Source organism: Dermochelys coriacea, chromosome 25 (assembly GCF_009764565.3).
Source record: "Dermochelys coriacea isolate rDerCor1 chromosome 25, rDerCor1.pri.v4, whole genome shotgun sequence".
Taxonomy (NCBI): domain Eukaryota; kingdom Metazoa; phylum Chordata; order Testudines; family Dermochelyidae; genus Dermochelys; species Dermochelys coriacea.
Genome location: NC_050092.1, coordinates 9,808,356 through 9,834,656, shown reverse-complemented (window position 1 = coordinate 9,834,656; position 26,301 = coordinate 9,808,356). Strand labels below are relative to the sequence as shown.

At 50.6% G+C, this 26,301-nt stretch overlaps 1 protein-coding gene across 3 annotated transcripts in view; it reads left to right on the top strand.

Moving 5' to 3' along the window:
• Positions 1–26,301, top strand: part of CELF5 (CUGBP Elav-like family member 5) — a 58,447-nt gene that overhangs the window by 27,575 nt on the left and 4,571 nt on the right. Inside the window, exons 3-10 of one of the 3 annotated variants that reach the window (XM_038383959.2) lie at positions 2,654–2,702; positions 15,439–15,567; positions 16,054–16,133; positions 17,306–17,452; positions 24,011–24,155; positions 24,581–24,727; positions 25,114–25,176; positions 25,266–25,349. In XM_038383959.2, coding sequence (XP_038239887.1) covers positions 2,654–2,702; positions 15,439–15,567; positions 16,054–16,133; positions 17,306–17,452; positions 24,011–24,155; positions 24,581–24,727; positions 25,114–25,176; positions 25,266–25,349 — 844 coding nt within the window. Of the gene's footprint in view, positions 1–2,653; positions 2,706–15,438; positions 15,568–16,053; positions 16,134–17,305; positions 17,453–24,010; positions 24,156–24,580; positions 24,728–25,113; positions 25,177–25,265; positions 25,350–26,301 lie in introns of all 3 variants that reach the window. The other 2 variants (XM_038383958.2, XM_038383960.2) reach the window with 2 other exon arrangements.

The window sequence follows — 26,301 nt, the reverse complement described above, 5'->3', positions numbered from 1 at the left end:
GCTGGTTCTTGAGGCTGCAGCGGGGGCGGGAGGAGTGTGCGTGTATGACTAGTACAGCTGTTGCCCCTCCCCCTGAGCCTGTTCCCGAGTGCACATCTGGACTGTGCTGCCCAACCACGCACCGGGATGGCACACAGCTTCCCATGCCACCTTCCGTGCTGCACGGGTTATTGATGTGGACAGGCAAGCAGCAGCCACTGCCTTGCTCAGGTCTCTTAGTGGGGTGTATGGCGGGACTGTCTGGATGAGAGTCCTACTCTGGGAGTCCCGCTTAAATCCGCGCCTACCCGAACAGACACCCTAGAGACATCCCGGAGGCAGCGCTGGAGCTTGCACCTAGCAGGCTGGCTATGGCCGGAGGCGCTCCATAAATCAATACAATCAATTCATTGCAATAAGGGGCCAAGCTAAGGGAAGGTGCTTTGCGCTAAAGTCTCCTTGGAATGACAAAGCAGCATGAGGTGGATGGCGAACAGGGTCTTGAGAAAGAAGCAGCCTCTGAAGGGTGGGTTGGGTTTGGTGCCCAGTCAGTGGTTTAGTGCGAAGACCAGCCAACAAAGTCCTGGGATGCCACATGGGACTGCACCAGTCAGCTGGCACAGGGGGCATTTGGGGTTTGATGGTAGTGCTGCCTGCGGAGGGAAAAGCACCGTTCCAAGTTGGCGTGCTGAAGCATTGGGAGCTGGCGCATGGTATGGAGGAAGCAACAGAAGTCTGTGCATCTGTCTCTCCATCAGTCAGCAGGTCGAATCCCCATTCCTGGAGAAAGGGCCCAATAGCTCCCCTCTGTGTGGTCTCCATCTCCAAATCATCACCCCTTTGGTCAGAGGCAGACTCTTCATTCCCCGATTTGACCAGGTGCCGGAAAGAGAGGTACACATGTCTAGCTGAAATCACTAACCTCAGGGGTGCTGGCTGGGAACAGTGTTTTCCACTACTGGCCCCAGCAGGTTCGCCTGCATAAATGAATTCAGCCTTTGTGCATATAGATCAGATTTTCGCATGCCTGGACACAATCCTGCAGCCAAGCGCTCCATTTCTCTGCCCAGGTAAGGGGGGTCTTCTGCAGTTACATCCGGGACATTGATACAGCTGGAAATGTGACCCAGGAGCAGAAGCACCAGAACCCTGAATTCTTGGGAGTCACAAAGGATGCCATCAGTCAGTCACTTGGAGCTGGAATCTCTCAGCAAAGGGGGTGTGTGAGTGAGGGGAGTCGCACGCATCTACTTTAGAGACTTCAGTTCATAACTTTTTATCACTCGACTTCATTCTATGTTTCTCCTCATGCTTGTGCCTTAAACCACTGAACTTAGTTGAGGACCCACTCCTCTAGGATGTGAGCAGATCTTGCTCAGACAAATAAACGTTACCGACTCAAGTCAATGGGAGCTTTTCCTGAGTGAGGACTGGGGCGGCTGAATATTTCTCACATAGTTATGGAAATGAGCCTCTTGCGCAAGAGATCCCAACTCCGGAGGCCACTGGACTCCGATTTGGGGCTCCTTGAAGGAGGAGAAGGTATATTGCTTGTGAATTCACTTTCAGTGATGTGCAGGCTCCCAAGCACAAGATGTGCTTTTGAAAAAGGAACTCGGGCTCCCTAGTCACTTAGGTGCTTTGAAAATTTCCCCCCTGATGTCCATAATAACCTAATTGTCCTCTCATCTTGTTGACTTGGGCGGGGATCACTCCAGGTTAGATCAGCGTTAATGAGACGAGTGCAGAGCCCAAACACCATTTGGAGCTGGAGGGGTTTGTGAAACTAGGTAACCACCTCCTCTCCTGTGCGGATGATGCTTTGAGGTATCACTACCATCTTTAAAAGAAGTTCATAATCATCCTGCTCTAGAGCTTTCCCTCAAGGATCTCTATTCCCTGAAGGAGCATTAATGAAACACCACCCCTGTCTGGTACGAACGTCTTATTTCCCCGCATTTTACAGTAAGAGAGAGAGAGAGAGAAATGGAAACACAATTAAGTGACTTGCCCAAGGCAATGCTGAGTCAGTGGCAAAGTTAGGAATAGCTCACAGGTCCCCAGGCTTGTTCTTCAACCACTGGACCACACTGTCCCCTGGGTATTAGATTCTGAAATGATGAAGTGTTTGCTTCAAGGGCCTGAGTCTTTCTCAGCCAGCAATCCGCTGCCTGGAAGATGTAGGGTTCCTTGGTACAGATTGTGTGTATTTAAAGGAGGGGTGTTCTCTGCACTGCCAGGATAGGGAGGGGTGGGGGCTGCATTCCTCCCAGAAGATCTGAAAGAAGCTTCTTTGGCTCCTTTCTGCAGGTCCTGGCTTGCAATCATGTCATGGGTCTTGGCTTGCAGTTATGCCATCTCCACATCCCCGGTCTTGGCTTGCAGTCATGCCATCTCCACATCCCCAGGACACCCCTCTACACTGACATGACAGGCATTTACTGGCAGAGCGGGAAGAGGGACTCCTAATGGGAGAGTACTTGGGCAATGGGTGCCCAAGGGCTTATTCCGCTGCACAGGTTCGAGAGCATCACTAAGGGGAGGAGGTAATATTCCTAGCTGCATCTCTCCACCCTCGGGCAGTGCTGCTGAATTCCCTGGTGCTGCCGGCGCCACCATGTGACAGGCGGGCGGGCAGCGACGTCTCATTCCCTGTCTTTCTCTCTCGTTGCAGATGGCCCGTCCAATCCAGGTGAAGCCGGCGGACAGCGAGAGCCGTGGAGGTAGTTGTCATCTCTCCTTGTTATTCCTCCTTGTCGTTTTGCTGGCAGCTGGTCTGTTGTGAGGTGCCCTTCTGGCCCACTCTTGCTAGGCAGAGAGACCCAGTGTTTAGGGCCTGCCCTTGCTGTGCACCTGCGGGTGATTGTGGGCCTGGGTTTGGGTTGTGGATAGAACAAAGAGGCTACTGTTGGGAGCTCCTGGTTATGGTGAAACACTCCATGTCCGAGTATGCCACTGCAAGGCTCAGCCAAGCTCACCGCTTCTCTGCTGGGCCCCAGGCTGTGGCTATATGTGCTACACTTGGGAACTGTGCAGAGCGTCAGTCCTGGGGTGTAGCAGGAGGATCCTGGAGGAACAGGGAGCATGATGGGGCATTTGGGGGAGGCTCAGGCATAGCACTGGGCCAATTTTTTCATTGGAACCTTTTTTTTCAATGAAAAATACAGATTTGCATTGACCAAACCACTTCACGAATTTGAGTCAAATTCGCCAAATTGTTCAGTCCAAAAAAAAAAAATCAAAGAAAAGAAGCTGAAAAATATCAAAACATTTCAATTTTTCCATTCAAAATGAATTTTTGTTTAGCAATTGGTTTTACTTTTATTTTTTTAAAAAAGTAAAAAACCCTCAGAAATGAAATGAAACGGGGTTTTTGGTACGGCTGAGAGCTATTTGCACAACTCTCCTCAGCGATGTAGGTCAGCCCCTTGGCCTAGCGAGCATTAACATGACAGCAGTAACATATGCTAAGCGGTTATGAGCTGGAATATGCGGCGAGCTGCGTTAATTTACACTGGAGATCACGCCCCTGTCAGATGCCATTCTTCAGATGGAGCAAGTGTAACCCCCTAGTGTCGCAAATGAACACATCCTTTTTGTTGCTTTTCCCTGCCTTAACCGTGCATTTCTTCTTCCTCCTACACTCCTGCATCTGTCCTTTTCTTCTCTTAATTTGTTTGTGCTGCCTTATCAAGAAATTTGGTAGGCCTGGTGGCATTTGGGTGGGGCTGTTTTCCCCTTTAGAACGGAACATCGCATGTCCTGTGACTGGGATTGAAAGGAGCTGAGTTTTGTTTTCAAGGATTATTTCCAAGTATTTTGTCTGAATTCATTTCAATATTCGCATCAGCAGGAAATCAAAATTAAAAAGTCCGCTAATAATAATCATTTATTCCAACCAGAGGCTGGGATTTTCAGATGAGCCTAAGGGAGTTAGATTTCCAAATTTCAATGGGAATCAGGCATCTAACTCCCTTAGGCCGCTCTGAAAATCTAAGCCTGTGGGAAGCAAGGTGTGGGATAAGTGACCTAAGTCACTTAAGCCCAGATCTTCAAAGGGCTTTAGGTGCCTAACTCCCATTGGTTTTGGCTATGGAAGTCTTTGCTATACACTAATACACACTAGTAAGCATGTGTAGATGCTCACAGACACCACACACAAATTCTGGTACACAGTTAATATATAGCAATACTCAGATACACATGCTTATGGACACCCAAACAGACACTACAGGGATGCATCAAAACGTCTACATACACTACTGGTAGGCATGAATGCATTCACATAGCTACGTTCACAAGTCCATCCATACACATGCACCAATATAGAGAAAGATAAACTCATACCCATTTATTAAGCCCTCAAGCCATATTAAAAAAAATAATAACTTCCCCGCTCTGTAAATGTCCCTTATCAGTGATGGAAATTCCTCCTGAGAGAAGGAAAAAGATTGTTTCTTCTAGGCTGCACTGCCTAGAACCATGTACCTGCGCTACTGAGCACACGTAGATTTAGGCAGCCAGAGAGCTGAATGCCTGAATAAGAGCTTGCTGATGTGTTGGGAAGGGTGGAGTTAATATCCAGCCAGCTCTTCCTCTCAAGCTGCCCAGGGATCTCTGCCAAGGACCACAACACATGAGTAAGAAGAGAAGCTGACAATGATCGCTGACATTTACGGATCGAAAATCGAATCCTGCTGCACCTAATTAAGGCCCCGATGGTGCAATCTGAGACTTACTGCTGCCCTGCCATGCAGGGCCCCATCAGTGCAGGAATCCACCTGGATGGATCCAAGTGCAGGATCAGGGCCTATCTATGCCTCAGCTTGTTGCATCTGTGCTGGACCATAATTTCCTCTGGGCAGGGACCGTGCATCTGTCTATGTTTGTAAAAGCACTTGTAAGTACGCTGTAGTGGCTGGTCAAAATAATAATAATAATTAATGTCCCCACTTTGCTCCTTGGGAAGCAAAAGGAGACGTGCTGCTTCTTAGACCATTTAATTGAGTTCAAAACTGTCAGTGGTGTTTGCAGAAGACATTTCTTTCCCTGTGTAGGACCAGATATGATCCTGTTACAACCCATAGCCTATTACTCCACAAGTAGAACCACTGACTTTGGTGGGCCAATGCTCATGGGGAAAGCACTATTCAAATGGAGTCAGAGTATCACAATCTGGTACTTCATTATTTTTGCCTTCCCTACAGCAATATCTTTATTACTTTAAAAAATATCCTAGTGACTGTTTTATTAAATATTAATATTATCTTACATTTCTATAGCAATTCCATCCCAAAGCATCTCAGTCACTGTTAGAGAAGGGAGAAAGGAGTTAAAAAATGTTTATTTAATTTGTGTATTTTAAAAAAAAGTTTATTTCCATTTCACAGCTCTGAAACAGAGGAGGATTCCCCCCCCCACCATGATATTGGTGCCAAAATGGGCATTTTTCATATTTTAAGAAAAATGCAACATAAAAAGATTTCACATTTTTAAATGCAAATTGATTTTCAGCCCAAAGGATTTTGCATTTCAAAACTGCTGGAAGTTGTTTTGCACTGGAAACAAGATCCGTTTTTTGGGTGTGGGACCTATTTCTATTCCAAAAGGCTTCATTTTGTCCAAGATGAAACCTGAAAAAGAAATTCACAAGCATTTTTTTCCTGTTCTTTTTTTTTATTATTGTTGAAAATTTGAACCATTTTTGGAAATTCAAAGCCAGAAAGCATAAGTCTCGATTTTCTAGGTCTCTGAATTTTGTTTCAAATTTTCTCCAATAAATCTACAAATGATATGCATATGACACCACAGAAACACAGCCACTTCTGGGGGGGAGCTGATGGAGGCCTAGAACTAGCCTGCAGCTTTTCGCTGGGACAAGGAGAATTTGCTATCGAGGTCTAAGAGGTAATGAGGAGTTTGCAATGAAGTGTGTGCATGTGGCATGGGAGAAGAATAGTGATTCTCATTTAGGTTCCACTTAGATCCATCCTACAAGACTATGGCCGATTAATCCAAAGTCCTGCTTTCATTTAGGAGTTCCATACTGACCCCTGGCTGTATTCCACACCAGTGCCTGGGGCAGCCCACAACCTAGAGGGCACAACGTTGGTATAAAGCCACCTTTTTCTTCCCCTTTTCCAGCACAGCACTATTTCCTTTCTTGATGTTTTCCTTTATTACCACCCCCCAGCCCTATCAGGGAAGCTCTCATCCCTTCTGATTCTCACATTTGTCTGAGGTGTTCCCTGAATCCAACAGTCCACTCTGCCCTGAGTTTTAGCCGTTAATGCCAATGGGCTTGCAAGGGAGGCAGAGAAATGTCCCCTCCTTTCCTCTTCCTCCCTGTATTTACGTTGCAAATCTTCCCTCCTGTCTGGGAATGACAGTGCAGGAATAAATGAGGAGTCGGGAGCAAGTTCCCATCAGCCCAGGCACAGCAGAGCTCCCATCTGTCTGAGATGCCCCCAGCTCCTTTCGTGCAGACGGCAGGAGGAGATGGACTTCATTGTTTCCCTGTCAGGTTTCAAGCAAAGGAGTTTACTACCAAGTCTGCAGGGAGTGGGGGGCGGGGAAGGAGCGGGACTCCTAAGCAGCGCCCGATATAAATGCAAACCCTCTGCAAAAAGTCACTGCAGCTTGCCATAAGAGCAAGAGCCTGCCTACCGTGGTCCTGGCCTTTTAAACAAAGCTAATGCTCTTAGAATGAAATCCCAGCAACCTCACACTTGGTGTCAGACTCCAGCCTCCCGCCTGGGCACAGTCCCATTGAGGTTGCTTCTCCAGTGATCATGCATCATATGGATACAGCAGGAACTGTGTTCAAAGGATACTGTCTATTGTCCTCATGGACACGGGGACCAGAGAAACTCCATCCCCCAGCGAAAGGACTGAAAGAGCAACCCCCAGATATGCCTGGCCTCCTGCAAGTGACCTTGATGGAGAGGAGGATGAAGGCTGTGGAACCAGAACTGAAACAGGGACCTGGGCTGCTTCTCTCTCAGCTGCAGGGTAGGGATAATATCTTGCATTTCCATAGCAAGGAGCTCAAAGCCTTATGATGATGTACTGGGATCGCTTCACTCACCACTGAAATGCAGCCACCTCTGGAACTTAGCAGCTGTTTAAGAGCCACACTGCAGTGTAGGGCAGGGAGATGAATATTGTATCTAACTGAAATGGCGTGGGAAATCGAGGGAGGCAGGATGTAGATTCTGCTACACGGATTTGGCCGTGATATTGGGGATAAGAGCCCTGAGCTTGTGAAGAATGCCAGGGGATCGTTAATGATCACAAGCGATCTGGACATTAGCTTTGATTCTCATTCTAAACAGGGTGTCTCCCAGCAACAGGGCATCCCCAAGCACCATGCTGGGACAGCTCCTGGGGTCATTGTTGGACCCCAGCTTGTTCTTTCTCGTTCCAAGGCTGCATCTCACTTCTGTGGTTTCTAACCATGTTAACACCCCAGGGGTGGGTGCCCCTTGACATCCTCACAGCTTGCTCCTTGTGCAAATCTGGGGCAACATGGATCCAGCCAGTTGGCAGAGTTAAAGCTGCACCTCAGGCCCTTTCCCAGCGGGCCACACTCTTGGATTCATTCCAGCTAGGAACTGGCGATCAAAGCACCAAGTCTTCTGAGGGAACCCCATTCTTGGAGAAGACGCAACAAGGTCTGCAGATTGGGATAGAGCAATCTTACACAGCGATGGAGAAATGCTGCTCCTTGGAGAGGCAAAGATCTGCAGCAACACGGAGTGTGGGCCAGGCAGTCTTGTTCCATTTATTACCATCGGTTGGAAAGAAACCCCAGAAAACCTTTCCTGGGGTCACACCAAAGCCGACTTGCCCCATGGGATTCCAGGGATTGGCCTTTTCATGGGTGAATTGTGGCAGGCACCATGTTTCAGTATATTCTATGCTCCACAATGACACAGAAGAGGTTGGTTGGCCTTGCAGTCATCTCATAGAATTATAAAATATCAGGGTTGGAAGGGACCTCAGGAGGTCATCTAGTCCAACCTCCCACTAGCCTGGTGCCCTTGGACTGCATATTTTCGACTCAGCCGTAACTTCCCACATCCCATGCAAGCCTGGGGTTATCTCACATTGTCTCTTGTAAACTAGTGACATCTCCAGTGCAGAACCGGGGGCCTGCAAAACAGGGAGCTCTGTGCTCTGAATCTTTCTAGCTGTTTATTTTCCTTGTGACTATCAGTTTGGGCCTTTGTCCCAGGTTTCCAGCCATCCTTGGACACTGAGAGCTCCCTGCATACGTCTGTTACAGATGTGTGCATGAATCCTCCATTCAGAGGTGTGGTGTAAACGGTGCAAGTTCTAGACTGGGAGCTAGGAACTTCTGAGTTACTGGTAGGTGTATTATGATAGCACCTAGGAACCCCAGTCATGAACTAAGACCCTGTTGTGCACTGCTACAAACACCACAAACTGATTCCTACCCCAAACAGCAATTACACTCTAATTAATCCCAGCTCCTATATAGATTCAGTGGCTTCAGACCAGTCACTTAAAGTGCAAATCTCAGGTTATATTTTATGTTTGTTTCTTTGAACACCGTAGATTATTAAAGCGGGGGAGGGTGAACTAATTAAAATCTAATGAGGTTTTCATTATTTAAGACTTTTAGCCTTTCACTCACTTTCTGCAAACGGACTACTCCAGGGGTGTCAGACACTTGGCCTGTCTGGTGGATATTGGTGACTCTCAGGACATATTCAGATTCTGCAGAATCCCGGTTTTCATGAAAAAAAAAAGTTTCTAGTCTTCGTGATTGCACAGCTAACCTTCCCAATGTGGACCGAGTATAAACCGATGCAGTGCTTTCTTCCTGAGTCTGCAGAGAGCATGAACCAATATCTCTGGAATTCAGCCCTTCCTGCGCAAAGGGTCTGGCACCTCTGTGCTTGTCCATTTTACTTTTGTCTTAGTCAGTTTCTTTGATGCTCTCCCAATATTGATAGGGTCTGAGCCTCTGACATAACGGGGTGTGTGTATGTTATTTTTAAAAAAAAAAAAAAAAAAGTTTCCCGCTGGAAGTTTAAAAAAAAATTTCAAAATGTTTCTATGTGTGTTTTTTAGCCCATGGTGTCCTGACACTGCCCCTTTAATAAAACACTCTGTACCTCATTTTCCCCCTCTGTTAAAAAAAATGGGAGATCACAATACTTACCTCTCTGACCGAAGGGTTGTAGATAAAAAGTGCTTGAAGAAGTGCTAAATGTTATCGTTATATTCCTGACTCCAACGGGCCGCAGCCATGAGTGACGTACTGAGCATATGTGCACTGTTAAACATACAGCCATGCCCACGGAACATTACATAACTGGTTAGGTGCAGTATGACTGGGAGAGGAATCTTTCCCCTATTCTCGCCATGACAGAAAGCAGGACACTGGGGTTGATTGACTAGCGGTGTGATTAGATATGGCACATCCAATGCCCTAGGATCTTGCTCTGCTGCAGAGCATACCCAAGCCCTCCAGGTTAACTGAGGACACCTTTTGTCCACTGCTGGAACTGAATTCGCTCCTGGCCGCCCATCCGTCCCAGGCTGAGTGATTTGTATGGGTTAGATCAGTGTATTCGGATGGGAGTTACTGCAAAGATGATGTTATTAACCCTCTACAGAACACGTCTTCCAGGCAGTCACTTGGAGTCTGAGAAAGGAAAGGCGCTTTTCCAGAACTGCAAGATAGCCTGGCAGGGCTAGTGCAGGGGGGAAGCTCGTCGTCGGGGCAGGAGGCAATGCTTTCTTGGGAAGCAGTCCAAAGCTGTGGCATGAATTCACCAGGAATTAGGGGTCATCATAAACCTCCCCACCTTGCACGCCACGTGGCCAGCACTGCATGCCTCTCTGACCTACCTGCTCTGACATTCAGCAGCACCCTGTGCATTTCAAAACAACCCCCGCCGCCGCCCCCCACCACCAAAGCAAGCCATCCTCTGCACACCCAGTTCTCCCCTTGGGGAGAGGATGAGAGAGAGAGAGCACAAACCACATGTGACAGATGTGAGTCATGATGCTTAATGTACTGCTGGACAGTGCTCCCATGCCATGGTGGTGATGAAGGCGGCATAAAAACCTGTACCGAATGGTGTGGCTGGGGAGGGGCTAAAGGGGGCTGGGTGGGAAATTGAGCTGGGTGAAATCAAGCTGCTGATAATCTGTCTGGGGGAGTTGAAAAGGAACGCTGGCTAGGGAGAGACGGGAAAGACTGGGAGCGAGGGACGAGCTAGAGCAAGGTTAGAAGGGGAGAAGAGAGAATATATTGCAGGACCAGGAAAAAATAAATCAAAAAGGGAAGGAATAAAATGAGAAGAGTGAGAAGAAAAGAGCAAGGAGCACGAGGAAGAGGAAAGAAACCATAAAGGCAAAGAGGGTCAGAGGAGAAGGGAAATACTAATGAGACTGAGACAGGGAGGCCAGAGCAAGGGAGAAATAATCAGCAATTTACATGAGTTTGAGGGATTTTAGAAAATAATAATAATAATGATGATGATGATGATGAAGCAAAGGACAAAAGCCAGGCCTGGGGCAGCTTTAAAATCATCATCGCAGTGAATTAACCACCCGGCTGGAGCTGGGGAAGGAACGCCCTGTTCTCCACCTCATGTGGCTCAGAGACTGTTGCCCCTCGTGGCCTGCGGGGGATACTGGGGATTAGGCCTGTCCCCTGAATCCCACCGCTGCTGGGGGCAAGGAGCTGAGAGGAGGGCCCTGAATGAGAGGGGGCACCCTGGTCCCTCTTTGGCGACTGCCATCACCTGGTCCTTTGCAAGGCAGGGATTGTGGGCTTTCACTTCCCAGCCCCTTCCCCACCCGCCTCCGCTCCCAGCCCAGTGGAAGGGGCCAGCTTGATTTCCCAGGAGCCACCGAACGCTCTGCTGCTCTGAGCTGATAGTGATTGCTCACCCGAGCCCATTAGCACTGTATTAGTGACGAGGAAGCTCCCTGCGTTCCCAGTGAGATTTATCGTGGGAACCATCCCATCCGTAACGGGCTGCACAAGGGGGTCGCCTTCCTCTCCCACAGCCATCCTTGCTCTTCTTCCCCCCACCCCCGCCAACAGCTGTTTGGCCAGATGACCTAATTCCACTGGGTTTTAAACAGGAGCAGCATCCCCTGCTGTTTCTCCCTCTAATGGCTGAACCGTTCAGCCTTAAAACCCTCCAGTGTTCCTCGTCATCGCTCCATCAGAAATCCACTCTGCGCTAGGCCCCTCCTGGTGCCCTCCCTTCCCCAACCTGCCTGAACGACGGCCTGCCCGAAAATGGGTTTCCATGGGAACTCCAACTCCAACAGTCAGGGATAAGAGACAATTTTCGTGGTTGCTGGACAGTCTGGGAAATTGCTGATCAGAGGGTGAAAAAAAAGAGGTGGAAAGAAGGTGGAGAAAGGGGGGGCTATGTGGCTGAGCAGAGAGACAGAGGGGGCCAGCAGCTTGGCTTGCAATAGCTCCACAGGCCAGGGCAATAATGCAGCAGCCCCTATGCTTCAGATCCAGGGGGCTGTTCTAACCACTGCAAGATGCCAGGGGCTCCTGGTGGCTTGGCCAGCTGCAGAACTGTGGGCGGTGCGGGCTCAGCCACTGATGCTCAACTTCAAAGTGGTTGCTGACGCCCCCATAATAGGAAGGGACTAGGAGCCAGGTGAGGAGTTTGGGGGAAGAGCTGCAGCTTTTACCAGGAAAATGCAATCAAGAACATTAGCTGCGACTTTGGGGCTGAGTGCTGGGCAGCAAAGGGGAGTGAGAGGTTTGCTTTAATCATTAAAATATTTTTAATTAAAGCGACGGCATCAAAATAAAAGTCTTCCACATTGTTAACCTACCGTTGTTAACAGAAAAGGATTAAAGGGGGAAAATATTTATTTCTCTCTCCTCCCCCAAGTTTGCGTATTGGACAGCACTGAGTGAAAATGACTATAACATTTCCCCTGTATTGTCCTTTGTCAGTTTCCCCTGTTGCAATATTGCCAATTCCCAGCATTCATAAGTTAGGCTCCAAAAAAAAAAGTTGAGATTGTTTTATTTGCTTTCTGATGTTTGGGTCTTTAAGGGTTCATGTTTTCAAGCTTTATGCCACAACTAGGAGGGATAGAAGCTTACATTAAAAAAAAAATGAAAGCAAGATTCACACATAATCACAGGACTCCCAGAGCTGGAAATTTCAGAAATGCCCCTAGCAAATATTGCAAGACTTGTGATAAAATTGAGAGAGTGGGAAACATTCGGTGTTGTTTGTGTGGGACTTTCATGCAGTGACAAGAGAGAGAGGAACATTTATTTAAAAAAAAAAACAGGAAAAATATGATAGTGAAAACATAACAAAATATCCAGGGGACTCGGGGCTGGTGGAGAACCTGAAACGACTTGCAATTGATTTTTAAAACTGACCGCTTTCAAGTTGATAGTGTTCCCTTTTGACACGTCCAATGCTAGCTAGTGCCTCATGGTTCCAAAGGAATATCGCTTTGCCCAGAATCATTCTCGCGGGGACAATTGCAACCAACAGGCATTTGTATTAAAATATGGGACAGGCCCAAAATGGAACAGTTTAGCTGAAATCCTCACTCCCCTTCCCCATTCATTCCCCCCTCCCTGGACAAACAGAATCCCACTTTGGATAAAATTAGATTCAGATCCAAACAGCCAATCATCTTTCAAAAGCAAATCCCAATCCAATTCTCCATCGCTGACAATTTTAAAATCACGATTGGATGTTTTTCTGAAAGATCTGCTCTCGTTCAAACAGGAAGTATTGGGGAACGTGTTATACGGGGGCGGGGGTGTCAGACTAGATGATCACAATGGTCCCTTCTGGCCTGGGAATCTATGAACTTAACACATTTTTAAAAAAAATATAAATCTCCTCCCCAGTTGCTGCCCCATCCCATTCTGACCATCTCTGGGCACGAAGCATAGCTTGGTGGGCAGGAATTGGGACTGGTTAGTGGTCTACTGTACTGGGTGTCTGAGGAATGTATAGAAAGGGATTCCAGCAGGTCAATTTTGTCTCAAAGTTTAGGTGTTTGTTAAAATACCAGACTTTTTACAGTGTCTTAGATCAATAGAAATATTTCCCTGATATTTTTCCCCAGTTGATCCAACACGGATGTGTTTTTAAAGAATATATGCCCTGCAGTGTTTGCAACCCTGACACTGCAGCATTAGAATGTGTGCATGAGACCCTGAACATTTCCATTGTTTGTTAAACTCTGTTCATTTTATTACCTCATCCTCAACACCCCACTTGTTTGTTTTGTCCACCTGTTGCTTCCTGACTAGCACGTAGTCTTTGAGCTGTCTGGAGCAGGGGCTGTCTTCCTTCTTAGTTGGCTGTACAGCACCTTGCACCATGGGGTCCTGATTCTGGACTAGGGTTGCTAGGCATTGCCATGATACAAATAGTAAATACTCACAATAAGATGAACTTGACTAACCACTCCAGAGTGAAACTGTCCCATTTATTTTCATTGCCAAGGGCAGAGAGGAGGGTAAAACGGTGACAAGCAAATGAAAATGTTTAAAATTCTATGCAGATCTAAGAAGCTGGAGCGTTGCAAACAGCATTGGTCAGGAACCTTTGTCTTAAAAAAAATGGGGCTGTCTTCTCTGGTCATCCACCCTGTTGCGAATCAAGAGCCAGACCCGTGACTTTTATCCCTTTCAATCAAGTTGATCAGAGGGCAGCTTGTCCCATGAAAATACCTTGACATTGAATGAGACCTGTGTGTTTGTGTGAGTGAATGCATGTGTGTGCCCGCAGCTGTACATCTGTCTCCGCACACTGTCCGTACAGCAGGAGTGCGTATCTGTCTGCACGTCTCTCTCTCTGGAAACGTGGCTCTGAGAGCATCCGCGGAGTCACCGTGCGATGCATGTTGCCGGGCATGCATGAGCCTGTGTGTGGTCACGTCCATTATTTATGGGTGTGCGCATGTGTCTCCCAATGCACTCTTGTGTAAGTGTGTGCCGGCACGTGTGGGCCCTCCCCTCACGTGTCCCCATGTGTGCGCATGTGTGTGGGGGGGTGGGGGCGGAACAGAGCACTGGGTTACCTAGATGGGGAGCCACTTTCTAAGCCAGTGGGTGCTGCCCACAGCATGAAAGCCTCCCCCACCCCTGCCTCCCTGTGCTATTGTAGCTTGCAGACCTGTTGTTTTTCAGGTCACTGCACTCTCAAGCAGATAGCAGCCTCCTCGCTATTTTCCCTGACACACGTCACATTCAATTGGTTTGGTTTGAAGCCAGCCCCTCTGATCCTGTCACTAACAATAAGGAACCTTCCCTCGCTGCTCCTCCTAAACCTCATCCTGACACAGTCATTCCCTGCGGGGCGTTTCTCTTATGCACGTTCCAGAGGCCGTATTTAACCGTTTCAGTGACACGACCCCTCTGCGGGATGGGGGGCAGGATCATCTCTGGGGTCAGGCCCTGTGAGTAACCAGCTGGTGTGATCCAGAGACCAGAGCTCCATGCTGCCAACGCAACCAGACACCATGTTTCTCACCGGCCTAATGACACCCGGCTGTAAGATGTTAGCATCGGCACCTGGGCTTCGGGCCGGATCAGGGGCTGTTTTGTGGGGGGTGATGGAGAAGGGAGTAGGGCAGGGTGGGAGCAGGAAGAAAGCACCCTGTTGTTGTCATCACTTCTGCTCCCCCCACATCCACATACACTCTCCCAGAGTAACCTTGAATTGAGCTTCTCCCTTACAATTAAATAATCTAAAGCAACTCGCTGCTTAACGTGAATGTAGCCATGTGCCTTTCATCCGCCCTGGACCAGAGTGTGCTAAGCTCTCAAGCCATGTCCTGTGGACAGTAGGAGGGAGAGAGAGGAGGGGATCTTTGTACTCCCTCTGCCCCCCCCCCCATCTCTCTGGCATGAGCGCTAACCCTTTGGCAACATTTCTAGAGTGCGGGAGCCTGGGAGCCAGGACACCTGGGTTCTTTTTCTGTCTCAAGACACCGGAGAGGGGTCTAGTGGTTAAAGCCTGTGCGGGCTGGGAGCTACAGCTAGTCCCTCCCTCATCGTGAGAGCTGGGAAACTAGAAGTCAGGGCTCCTGGGTTCCATCCCCTACCTCTGCCATAGACCCGCCGGGCAAATCATGTTTCCTCACCTGTCATGTGGGGAGGATAATACCCACCTTGCAGGGGGTGGGCCTATGAGGTTTCACTCTTTAACATCCGCAGTGTGCTTTGAGATCCTCTGATGGAAGGAGCTAAGGAAACGCAAAGAGTTATTAACTCTTAGGGGGCTGGATCCCTGCTTGGTGTAACAGGAATCCCATTGGATTGATGTCCGGGATGAATTGTGGCCCAAGGAAAGTAACTTACCTGCCCGTGTGTTACATGCCCAAGGCCGGATGCCCCGTGTCCTTGTTCTCAGAGCCGCGAGACTCACAGAAGGTTGATGTTTCTGTGTTTGCCCCTAGGGGACAGGAAGCTGTTTGTGGGGATGTTAAATAAGCAGCAGTCTGAGGATGACGTGCTCCGGCTCTTTGAACCATTTGGGGTCATTGACGAATGTACCGTGCTCCGGGGACCTGATGGCAACAGTAAAGGTGCGAGCCTCCTCTGTCTGTCATGCCTGCTCCACAGGTAGGACTCTGCCCTGCTGTCTCTGCGCGCTGGGGTGTGCCCAACTCAACCCCTGCGCTGGGCGGGTCTGTACCTCAGGGCTGTTTCTCCACCAAAGATGGAGGGTGGCAGGCAAGAGGAGAGGCCTGCTTCGGAGAGGGGGAACATGGCTTGGGGCGAGTCCCGGGGTCGGCAGACGTTGATGTGCCCAGCTGTCTACCTGAATCAGCTGGAGCACCTGCCAAGCCATCCTGCCTGCCTCCATCTGTCCTCCTGGCCCTGGCCCTGGCCCTGGCCCTGGAATGCTTTATAGGGATCAGCCTGAGCAGCAGGATCCGGATCTCAGACTCTGGGCCGGTTCGGATCCAGCCTCGGGCCCGCTCCCCAGTACGCAGGTGGCGCCTGGCTCCCGGCCTCCCTCGCGGGTTTGCTCTCACCTGCAGTCTCCCTTGCTCTCTGTCCCTCTCCAGGCTGTGCCTTTGTAAAGTTCTCGTCTCACACAGAGGCTCAAGCAGCAATCCACGCACTGCACGGCAGCCAGACGATGCCTGTGAGTATGAGTCCAAGGTACCCGTCACGCCCCCTGCTCCCCATCTCTGTTCAAGTGACCGCTCCCCATCCATCTGTGGCTGGGAACCCCCATCACCACTCAGCAGAGCAACAAGCACATCGTGTGTTGTGTCCTGTGTGGCTGGGACTGCATGGGAGTATGTGTTACTGCTCTGCCTACACGTTTGGTTGTGTGTGCCCAGTGCATCCCATCATCCTGACTATCTTAGGCAGGGGTGGCGGTCGTTGTGCAGGTTTGCCACAGTAGGTCTGACTGTGAGCAGACGGGGCAGGGCGTGTGTGTGTATTTGGGCTCCGATAGGCATGTGGCTGTGTGTGACCTGATGTGCCGCCTCGTTACCCGGATGTTAGAGTTTGCAATTGTGTATCTGTGATTGGTTTGGGGTCGCGGTGATTAGGGGTGCCCGGGGACAGGGTATATCTGTATCTACTCTGCCTGTACATATGGCGGTGTGCGTGTGCCCTGTTGTCTGCCTTTCCGTCACCCGGGGGTGGGGGGAGGGGTGTAGAAAGAAGCGTGCGATTGTGTCCAGACTGGGTGTGACTGTGAGTATTCTGGGGTATGGTGTGCAGGGGTGTACATGCTTTGTACATGCTTGGGGGTGGGAAGCAACATCTGTCCTGTGTGCCGGAGCGATGGCTGCCATAAAGTTGTGCGTTCTCTCTCCGTGTCACCCCGGGAGCTGTGGGACTTTGCATTGCTATTCTAGGATGCATGTGTCACTTGTTTGCCTGCATACACAGTTGTGGGTATGTGCCCTGTACACCAGTGCTGTACCGGTGCCTTCCTGTCACCTCACTGCCAGCGTCTGCGGCCGTGTGTCGTGTGGGTGTGAGGACAGCCGGATGCTTGGCGCTGCACCTGCAACTGGCCGCCCTTGTACACCCCTGCTGCAGCAACTGTTTTTTCTTGTGTGCGTGTCTGTAGCTGTGTCCACGAGCTTGTGTGTCTGGGCAGGGCTCCTCCTAGCACTTGGGTTCAGATCTCAGCCTGAGCCTTTCACTCTGACATTTGCTGCTCTGCTGACTCTCCTCCTCTCTTCCGCTCTGTCCTGCCTCTCCCGCCAACGCTGCCCGATGCCCTCACTGCTGTGCTCTTCTCTCTCTCTCTCTATCTCTGTCTCTCTCTCTGTCTCCTCTCTCTGTGCCCAGGGTGCCTCCTCCAGTCTAGTCGTGAAGTTTGCTGACACCGATAAGGAGAGGACTCTACGTCGGATGCAGCAAATGGTGGGGCAGCTGGGGATTTTCACTCCGTCTCTCACCTTGCCGTTCAGCCCATACAGCGCGTACGCGCAGGCTGTGAGTATCGCGGGGCCCTATCGCCGTGGCATGACACCACGGAGACCAGGGCTGGCGGAGACCAACCAGCTCCCAGAGCGGTCAGCTGTGGTCTCCTGGGTTCCCTTCTCAGCCTGTCGTGCTAGCTGTGCTGCAGGGCCTGAGAGAGACACACAATCCGGCCCCGATGCGTTTCTCCTAGTGGGTGTGATTGGTTGGCCGACAGGCCCCCGGGAGAGATCTGGTCTCATTTCTGAGTTGAGACGTGTTGCTTCAGTACAGTGCCTGCTGTAGCTAGTGGACCGGTTGAAGTGTCTGGGAGTCCTGAGAGACAGTTCAAGTGTGCCCTGGTGTAGTTCTCTCGTAGGGCCTGTCTATGCTGCAGTCCCACGCTACCCCATGCTGACGGGTGTGCTGTCGTTTCACTGCTCCGGGACCCAGCCTAGCTAGATTAAAGCTTATCCTGGAGAAGTCAGCTCAAGCTGCAATCACACCCCGGGATTGCAGTGTAGACGTTCCCTAGGTTTGTGGGCTGTTTGGATGCCTGGGGCTTGTCCCCTGGATATGCAGTCTTCGAGTTGTGATATATTTCTCTAGCATCCAGTACAGTGTCCCTGGGTTGGGTGTATTGCTCTCTTAGCCCTTGGGAATGATTGTGCCCCAGTGCGTTGTGAGTCCTCACTATCTGGGTCCTCACGGGTTTCTCTCTTAGCTTTTGCTGCAGTGCTCAGGATCTAGTCCAACACAGTTGGATCTGGAGCGTTTCTCTCTTTGCTGGCGTGATCACGTAGCCTACCGTGGCTAGGAGAGTCCTCAGATTGAGGAGAACGTACTTGGCTCTGCTATATTTCTTTCCTTGCTGGTTATGCCTGGGATAGACTCCTAAGAACATAAGAACAGCCCTATGGGGTCAGACCAAGGGTCCATCTAGCCCGGTATCCTGTCTTCTAACAGTGGCCAGTGCCAGGTGCCCCAAAGGGAATGAACAGAACAGGGAATCATCAAGTGATCCATCCCCTCTCGCTCATTCCCAGCTTCTGGCAAACAGAGGCTAGGGACACCATTCCTGCCCATCCTGGCTAATAGCCATTGATGGACCTATCCTCCATGAACTTATCTAGTTCTTTTTTGAACCCTGTTATGGTCTTGGCTTTCACAATATCCCCTGGCAAAGAGTTCCACAGGTTGACTGTGCATTGTATGAAGAAATACTTCCTTTTATTTGTTTTAAACCTGCTGCCTATTCATTTCATTTGGTGACCCCTAGTTCTTGTGTTATGAGAAGTAGTAAACAACATTTCCTTTTCTACTTTCTCCACACCAGTCATGGTTTTATAGACCTCAACCATATTTCCCCTGAGCCGTCTCTTTTCCAAGCTGAAAAGTCCCAGTCTTATTAATCGTTCCTCATACGGAAGCCATTCTGTACCCCTGATCATTTTTGTTGCTCTTTTCTGAACCTTTTCCAATTTCAATACATCTTTTTTGAGATGGGGTGACCACATCTGCATGCAGTATTCAAGATGTGGGTGTATCATGGATTTATATAGAGGCAACATGATATTTTCTGTGCTATTATCTATCCCTTTCTTAATGATTCCCAGAATTCTGTTCACTTTTGTGACTGCCGCTGCACATTGAGTGGATGTTTTCAGACTCAAGACCTAATACTGTACGGGGTCTCAGGTCCTTTGGCTGCAGATCAGGGCTACCAGAGCGGAAGGCTGTTGTCCAAGAGCTGGGTGATGGCGATACTGTTATTTTCAGTGGGATCTGGGCCATTTTCAGAGGCAAGATTCCAAGCCTGAGGGACCAATGGTCCCATCTGACGAAGCAAATCCTACCTTCCTGTGAAGCATCCAACTCTGGTTGGTTATTTTCATCTTCAGGACAGCTGACCACCTCATGTAAGGTAGAAAGGCCCAGAGAGACTACATATGTCTCCACTGTCATAAAAAACCCGCAGCGCCACGTCTCAGAGCCCGGCACAATTGACTGGGGCTTGTGGAGTTTGGGCTGCCGGACTACAAATTGCAGTGCTGATGTTTGATCCCAGCCCCCTCATGGGGTTTCAAGTCCAAGCCCAAATGTCCACCCTGCCCTGCAGCCCGAGTCCCATGAGCCTAAGTCACCTGACCCAGGTCAGCTATGGCTGTGCCACAGGACTTCTACTTCAGTGTAGATGTACCCTCAGTGACTTCCTCAAGGCTATGCTGGAGCAAAAAATTTAACCCAGGTCTCCTGAATCCCAGGGTAGGGCCCTGACTATTGGGTCATCCTTCTGACTTCCCACTTGGGAGCGGAGTGAGAGAGTTTGTACCCACGGGTGCCCCTTTCACTTTGGACTTAGGTGCAACCTTCATTCAGTCCCCTTTGTCCCATGGACCCCTTCCTGCCATGCACTCTCACACGAGGGAAGAACACTGTCTGAGTTTGGAGGGAGGAAAAGCTGCCTAGACCTAACCCCAATTGATGTCAGTCGTTTAGGTGGATCTCATGTCAAAGGTTCCCAATTTGTACCCGCATGGGACTCACGCCTCACTCTCCCCCAAATGCAGCCACCTCTGCCCGGGAATACGGCAGCCGTTGAATGGGGTCACCCAAGGAGGTGGGGCAGGATGCGAGGAAGAACACCATCCGTGTCAAACTGAAACTGCAGTGGGGAGTTCAGGGAGCCAGCACATGAGTGAGCTGGACCTTGGCCAGGATTGGCTCATGGACTTTTCTCATGGAAAACAATTTCAGGATCTGTAACGACCTTGGTGTTACGTCCCATTGAAATGACGACTCCTCCTCCTCTCACCAGCACCCTGGTTCAGTAAGGACCTGGACAGGACAGTGCCTTGTCCTAAGCTACCAGCATCGCCTTCTCCAGCACCCCAGGGTTTGCTTCAAGCTCCCCCTCCAACTACTGGCCACCCTTGATTTAGTTTAGCTGTAACAAGATCCTAGCCAAGGGGGCCAGCATTGGCGCAGTGGGGCTTTTGTCCATGGTAGTTTCTGGTTTGTGTGTTAGGTTGTGGGGCAGGCAGGGGCGGGGATGCAGGGAGGTCATGGTGTGAGAGGTCTTTGACTTTAGGCTTGGCCTTCATCTTCTCTTTCACTCTTGACTGGCCCTGCCTCCCACTCCTTCTCCTTGACTTCATTTCTGGCCTTTTCCTCCTTGACTCTTGGCTTGGCCTGCTTTCCTTCCCTTTGGCTTTATACTCATCCCTCCCCCTTCTCTTCTCATTGACTGTGGCCCAGCCCTGGGCCTTTAATCTTGGATTGTTGCTTGCCTTGGACCTTAGGCTTGTCCTGATCTTTGGCTTCTCCTCTCTCTGGAGGTGGGATCCTGGCCTGTTCTCGTCCTCACTACATCAGGGTGTCGCGAGTCTCTGCAGTGGTCACCCTTTGAAGCACCCCGCATCATATGCGGAAGGGGTCGTAGCGGGGAGGGATTTGCTAGCAGGGTCCTTGTAGAAGTATTCCGAACATTAATCCAGTGAGCAGCCTCAAGTGACAGGGCTTGTGCTGAGTTAGAGCTTGGCTGATCTCTGGAATGGCTACAGGTTTTTCCAGGGCAGCCCTGACGCGGAGGACTTGACACTTGCGGCTGCCCCCGGCCAAGTGGACGCCGTTATTAGAATGTATCGGTGCGGCAAGTGATGGGGGCACTGCATAATTCCAAGGGAACCTCTTTTGATCTGTTTGCTCCGTCATATGCTGGCAGATTTTTGCCAGCTTGTGACTTGCTGGGTCTCTGGGCCGAAGCGATCAGACGGGTTAGAACAATGGAGATGGTAATCCCCTACCCAGGGCAGAGAAGGAAAACAGTTGTGACCCTGTGTAAGGACGATGAGTGATTAAGACTTTGGCTTAACATCATCTCCCAAAGACAGCAGCGCCACGTAGCACCAACCTGGGGTATTGGTTTGATACCCTCTCTTGGTCTACCTACTGAGATAGCCATGACACTCCCAACCCTGACTTGCCTGGCCTAGTCGGTTTCCCAGTCCAGTAACCACCAGGCTTATCCCTGCTTTGCTTAGAAGTGGGTGCCACTGGAAGAACCACACGTGCGGGAATAGTGACAACGCAGACAAGCAGCTTCTTCCAGGGAGTGTCCATGTGGCGTTCCAGAGAGTGGCTCTGTGGTCTTTCCATTAGCATGTTGAGGGCTCTGCGCAGAGGTCCTGGGGTGGTAGCCGTGGTGCAGGAGTTCACTCTCCTCACTTGTGGCATTCCCTTTGGGGTGGGAGAGTGTGGCAGTCAAACTACACTCTTTCCCACTAATACTGCGCCCTGCATGGATAAGCGACACGGGTGGTGTGACTCCCACTGCGGGGTGCAGGTGCCTTCAAGGAAGGGAATTTTCTGCCCAGAAGCCAAAACACTTTATTGATTCCCCTTCCACCCCCTGTAGATCTCATGGGAGCTACAAAGCTAGGTTTACTTGGTCCAACCTGAGCACAGGGGCTGGGTTAGATGACCCTCGAGGTCCCTTCCAGCCCAACATGTCTGTGATTCCATGATTCTCCCACCCATCCCACTGCTGCCCTGCTGAGCTGAATACTGCTCCAGCATGCCTTGCTCGTGCCACTATGAAGAGACATTAACACCACAACTTAGCCAACTCCTATTTTGACTCAACAACAGTGATCGGATGAGGTGCCCAAGCTAGATTTATCTGTCTAGGAGCTACCAGCCCCTTGACTCTAGAACTCACTGCTTCGGTCCCCTGTGTTTGCTGATCTCTGGGCTACATTGCTTGCAAAGGCCCTGTATATGCTCAGTCTTATTAAGGGCTGAGTTAAGTTGATGCAGTATCCATTAGAGTTGAGAAGAGACAGGAGGGGAGTGCATATAAGGGGATTCTCTATTGAGTCTTCTGGACTCATTAGCACCCAGCCTGGGCACCTTGGATCATCACACAAAGGTCTTCCTCCCTGCAAATGTCACACAATTTACTCACTGTCATTCTTGCCTGTGTGAAACGACGGTGTCCGATGCTATCACAGGGTTATAAAGGGGCTGGAAAATTTGGTGGTCATTAATAACTTTTGCAGCTGTTTGCGCTAAGATCTGTGTAATCAAATCTCATGCTTCAGAGCATCAACAGATGGCCACTGGGGTCAGGAAGAATTTTCCCTTCCTCCCCCTCCCCTCCCACAAAGTGCATCACTGCCTAGTTAGCCAGGTGCATTATGAGGGCAAGGGGGTTTGCCTTCCTCTGAGGCACCAGGTGGAGGCCACTTCTGGAGGCAAAATTGCTCTGATTTTATATGGCAAAGTCTGTGATGTGATCTTAGCCCCTGTGAGTACTGTGTGGTGTTAGTGTGGAGTCTAAAAGGGATTGCATGTGTCTGAGAAAAATACCAATGTATAACAGCCGGATCCTGGCAATGGGCAGGGTGTGAGGGGAGCGATCACACAGAGCTGGCTAGTGGAATTCCCATCCTTCGGGCTATTGAAAACCATACTGGACCCTACACTAAGGAATACTTCCTAGAGAGCAGTCTTGCACTGGTCCCCTGGTGGGAGAGGGCTGGGAGGAAATGCCTTACTAGTCCTTGAGCATCTCTAACTTGTCTGGTTCATTTATAAGGTCTCCCTTCATGAGTAGATGAAGACAAGATTGGGAGGAGGAGCATGGGGTGGAGGCAGTTCTGTCACCACAACGCATCGAAGTGCCTGTGGGCTTCCCTTGTAATGAGCTGGTGAATATGTATGCAGTACCGCTGCCCTTTGTGGAACAGAATCAGAGCTTTTCAACTGTGTGTCCTTGACCCCATACTGCTAAGAGTGATTCTACTTTAGCTCAAACTCTAGGGACCCATGTTTTCAGAACAGGAAGATCCTCAAGTTCTAGCCTTGCTGCTGCCATGAGGGGTCATGGTGTGCAGCCCAGAAACAAACCAGTAGGCAGTGGATTTGTTACAGTACTAGAGAGATGGGCTGGGGCAGTGAGGGGGGTGTTGTTATGAGCTGGATCTGGCTGAGACTGGAGTTTGGGAGCTGAGTCGAGGCCAGGGTTTGGGTCAGACATTGACATAAACCTCTTGGGAGCGGCTCTTCCCAGGAGCTTGTCCGGCTGCGTCCCAGCCCAGCTGCAGGGAATCGGCTGCTTCCTCTGTTGAATCAGACCCACGATCAAATCCACTGGAGCCAATTTGGGGTTGAAGCTCAGAGGGGTTTGGCTGTGAGGTTGTGTTTGTGGTGCCTTGCTGGCCTGGAGCTGTCCCTGCAGGAGCCGTCGCCCAGGTGCGTATCCGGGGTGCAAGGATGGCCAGTGCTCCCTGTGCTGCTCCTAGCCCCATCACAAGGGAGGGCCTCGCCAGCCAGGCTGCTCCCGCCCTTAGCAGCCCTCTGAGCTCTAGAATTTGGGGTGGATTGTTGGAGTCTGGCCCCCCCCAGTGGTTGGTGGGAGATGAAACCTGCCTATCAGATCCTGTGGCTGAGTTAGTAGCTGGAGTGGGGTTAGCATGTGGGTGCTGTGTGAATGGGTCGGGGTCTGGCCCTGGAGCCCGGGGCTGAGTAACTTACTAGACGTATCCTGGCACCAAGGCTGAAAGGATGTCTCTTTGCTTCATTTCACAGCTGATGCAGCAGCAGACGACGGTTCTCTCCACGTCTCATGGCAGCTACCTGAGTCCAAGTGTCACCTTTTCCCCATGCCATATCCAGCAGATCGGCGCGGTCAGTCTAAACGGGCTACCAGCCACCCCTATTGCCCCGACCTCAGGTAGGTGCCCATCACGCTCAGCTCTGAGTAGAGCAGAGTTACTATTATTATTATTTACCCATGTAGTGTTTAGGTAACAACCCAGAATGAGGCCCCATTGGGCTAGACAACAGAGCAGTAGACTATCCCTGGCCTGCAGAGCTCCAGTGCTGCAAATGTCTTTACAGCAGTGCCTTACCAATGCTATTTAGGCCTGTGGCATTGTGCACCTATTCCCCATGGCACTGCCCTGTCTAGTCCAGCTGAGGCTCCAGCAGGGAACTGGACTAGGAGACCTCTCAAGGTCACTCCTGGTCCGGTGGTTCTAGGGCTGTGAGCTTCTTTGCAGCAGTGCCAGCCAGAAGAGGATAATGAATCGCTGTGCAGACTCATTGGTGGGTTGTGGAGGCCAAGCTAATGTGGGATTTGTTTGCCTTTTCCCTCAGGGTTACACTCACCTCCTCTCCTGGGCACAGCTGCAGTTCCAGGGCTGGTAGCGCCAATCACAAACGGGTTCACTGGGGTGGTGCCTTTCCCAAGTAGCCACCCCACCTTGGAGACGGTTTACGCCAACGGCCTTGTGCCCTACCCAGGTACGGCGGAAGGGGAGGACCTTTGATTGCCACCTTCCTGGCTCGTACGGCCAGATGATCCAATCAACTCCACCATCTCCCCAATGAAATGCTGTGGCTCTAGTTCCATTATGTGTTCTCTCTCCTCCCGCTACCCATCCCTGCTTGTTCTAGGTCTCTCTCTCTCACCCTCTCTGTGTCCGGGCTTAGCCACACGTCACAAGCCAGAGACCTCGGGGAGCCAGAACTAGTAACCTTCCCTGGCTTCCCAAACAAGGAGTTTCTCATAGCTCCTGGCAGCTGTTCTGGGTCCCTTGGGCTTGCGGCAGAGTCAGGGAGTGCATATGTAGCTCTCCCAGGATTCCCTTTTCATTCCTTTCTCTTTCTCTTTCTCTCCCTCGCTCCAGCTCAGAGCCCCTCCGTGGCAGAGACCTTGCACCCAGCCTTTACCGGGGTTCAGCAGTATGCAGGTACCTGTCCCCTTTCACGGCCCTCCCCTAGACTTCCTTGTGTTCACGTTCTGTTGGATAACTGGTTTGTTACGTCTCGTTGACCACAGCCATGTATCCGACCACGACCATCACCCCAATAGCCCAGACCATCCCCCAGCCACATCCTATCCTGCAGCAGCAGCAGCGAGAAGGTGAGGACTTGGGACAATGGAAAGCTCCAGTCTGGGGGCTGATGCTCTGATGCTCGTGAGATTCCCTTTGGGGAGCTGAGCCTTGTGGGCTCTGATCTCTCCCGTGGAGGGTAAGCAGGCACCACACAGTACTTCTGGAGAAGCCCAACACATGAGCCATGGCTTGGCTTCAAAGCTGGCAGCATTGGTGCCACCAAACCACGTCAATTGCACAAGCCCCCTTCTGGGGTCGTCCCCAGTCACACAGGGCCTGATCCACAGCCTGTGGAAGTCAGCAGAAAGCCTGGATCAGGTCCTTGATGAGTGGGGAGAGAGAGGGAAGAGGAGTTTAACCCTTTGCACTCCATCAGTCATCAAACACCCGCAAAGAAGACTCCCAAAGCAGTCTCTGCATGTCTTGGACTTTCTGGGCCCCCTGCCTGGGGTTTTGTTTCTCAGCCTGTCACTTTCGATCATGTGACCCTCATGTGATGAGGATAGTTATCACCCTGCACTGGCAGCACAGTTAGTGCTCTGCCCTGCCGTGCCAAAGGTTTGATTCCTGAGATTGGCATGCATAGCTGGCCCAGCATGCGGGGAGAGCCCTGGCATCGCTCTACAGCGGCTCCTCCCAGTCGTTCTGGGAGGACCATGGGTGGATTCCCTTGGCCATCCCTGCTCAATGCAGCAGGCTCCATCGAGGGTCTGGCTCACGGCTTTAATCAGCAGGTTTGCAATCTGTAGGCTGCCCAGGACCAGTGGCTGAGTTGGCAGTGCTGGCTCAGCCCTTCCCCGGGTGTATACAGCGCAATCTTTGAGGTTTACCATGTGGTCATCTTTCAGCTGGGACTTCAAATCCAAGGTCCAGACCGCGACAATGAGTCCCCAGGGCTCTCAACCCAGCAGCTTCCACCAGTGCTCAGTTCATGCAAATGGAACAAACCCATCAGTGCCCAGGCTCTGGCACATCACT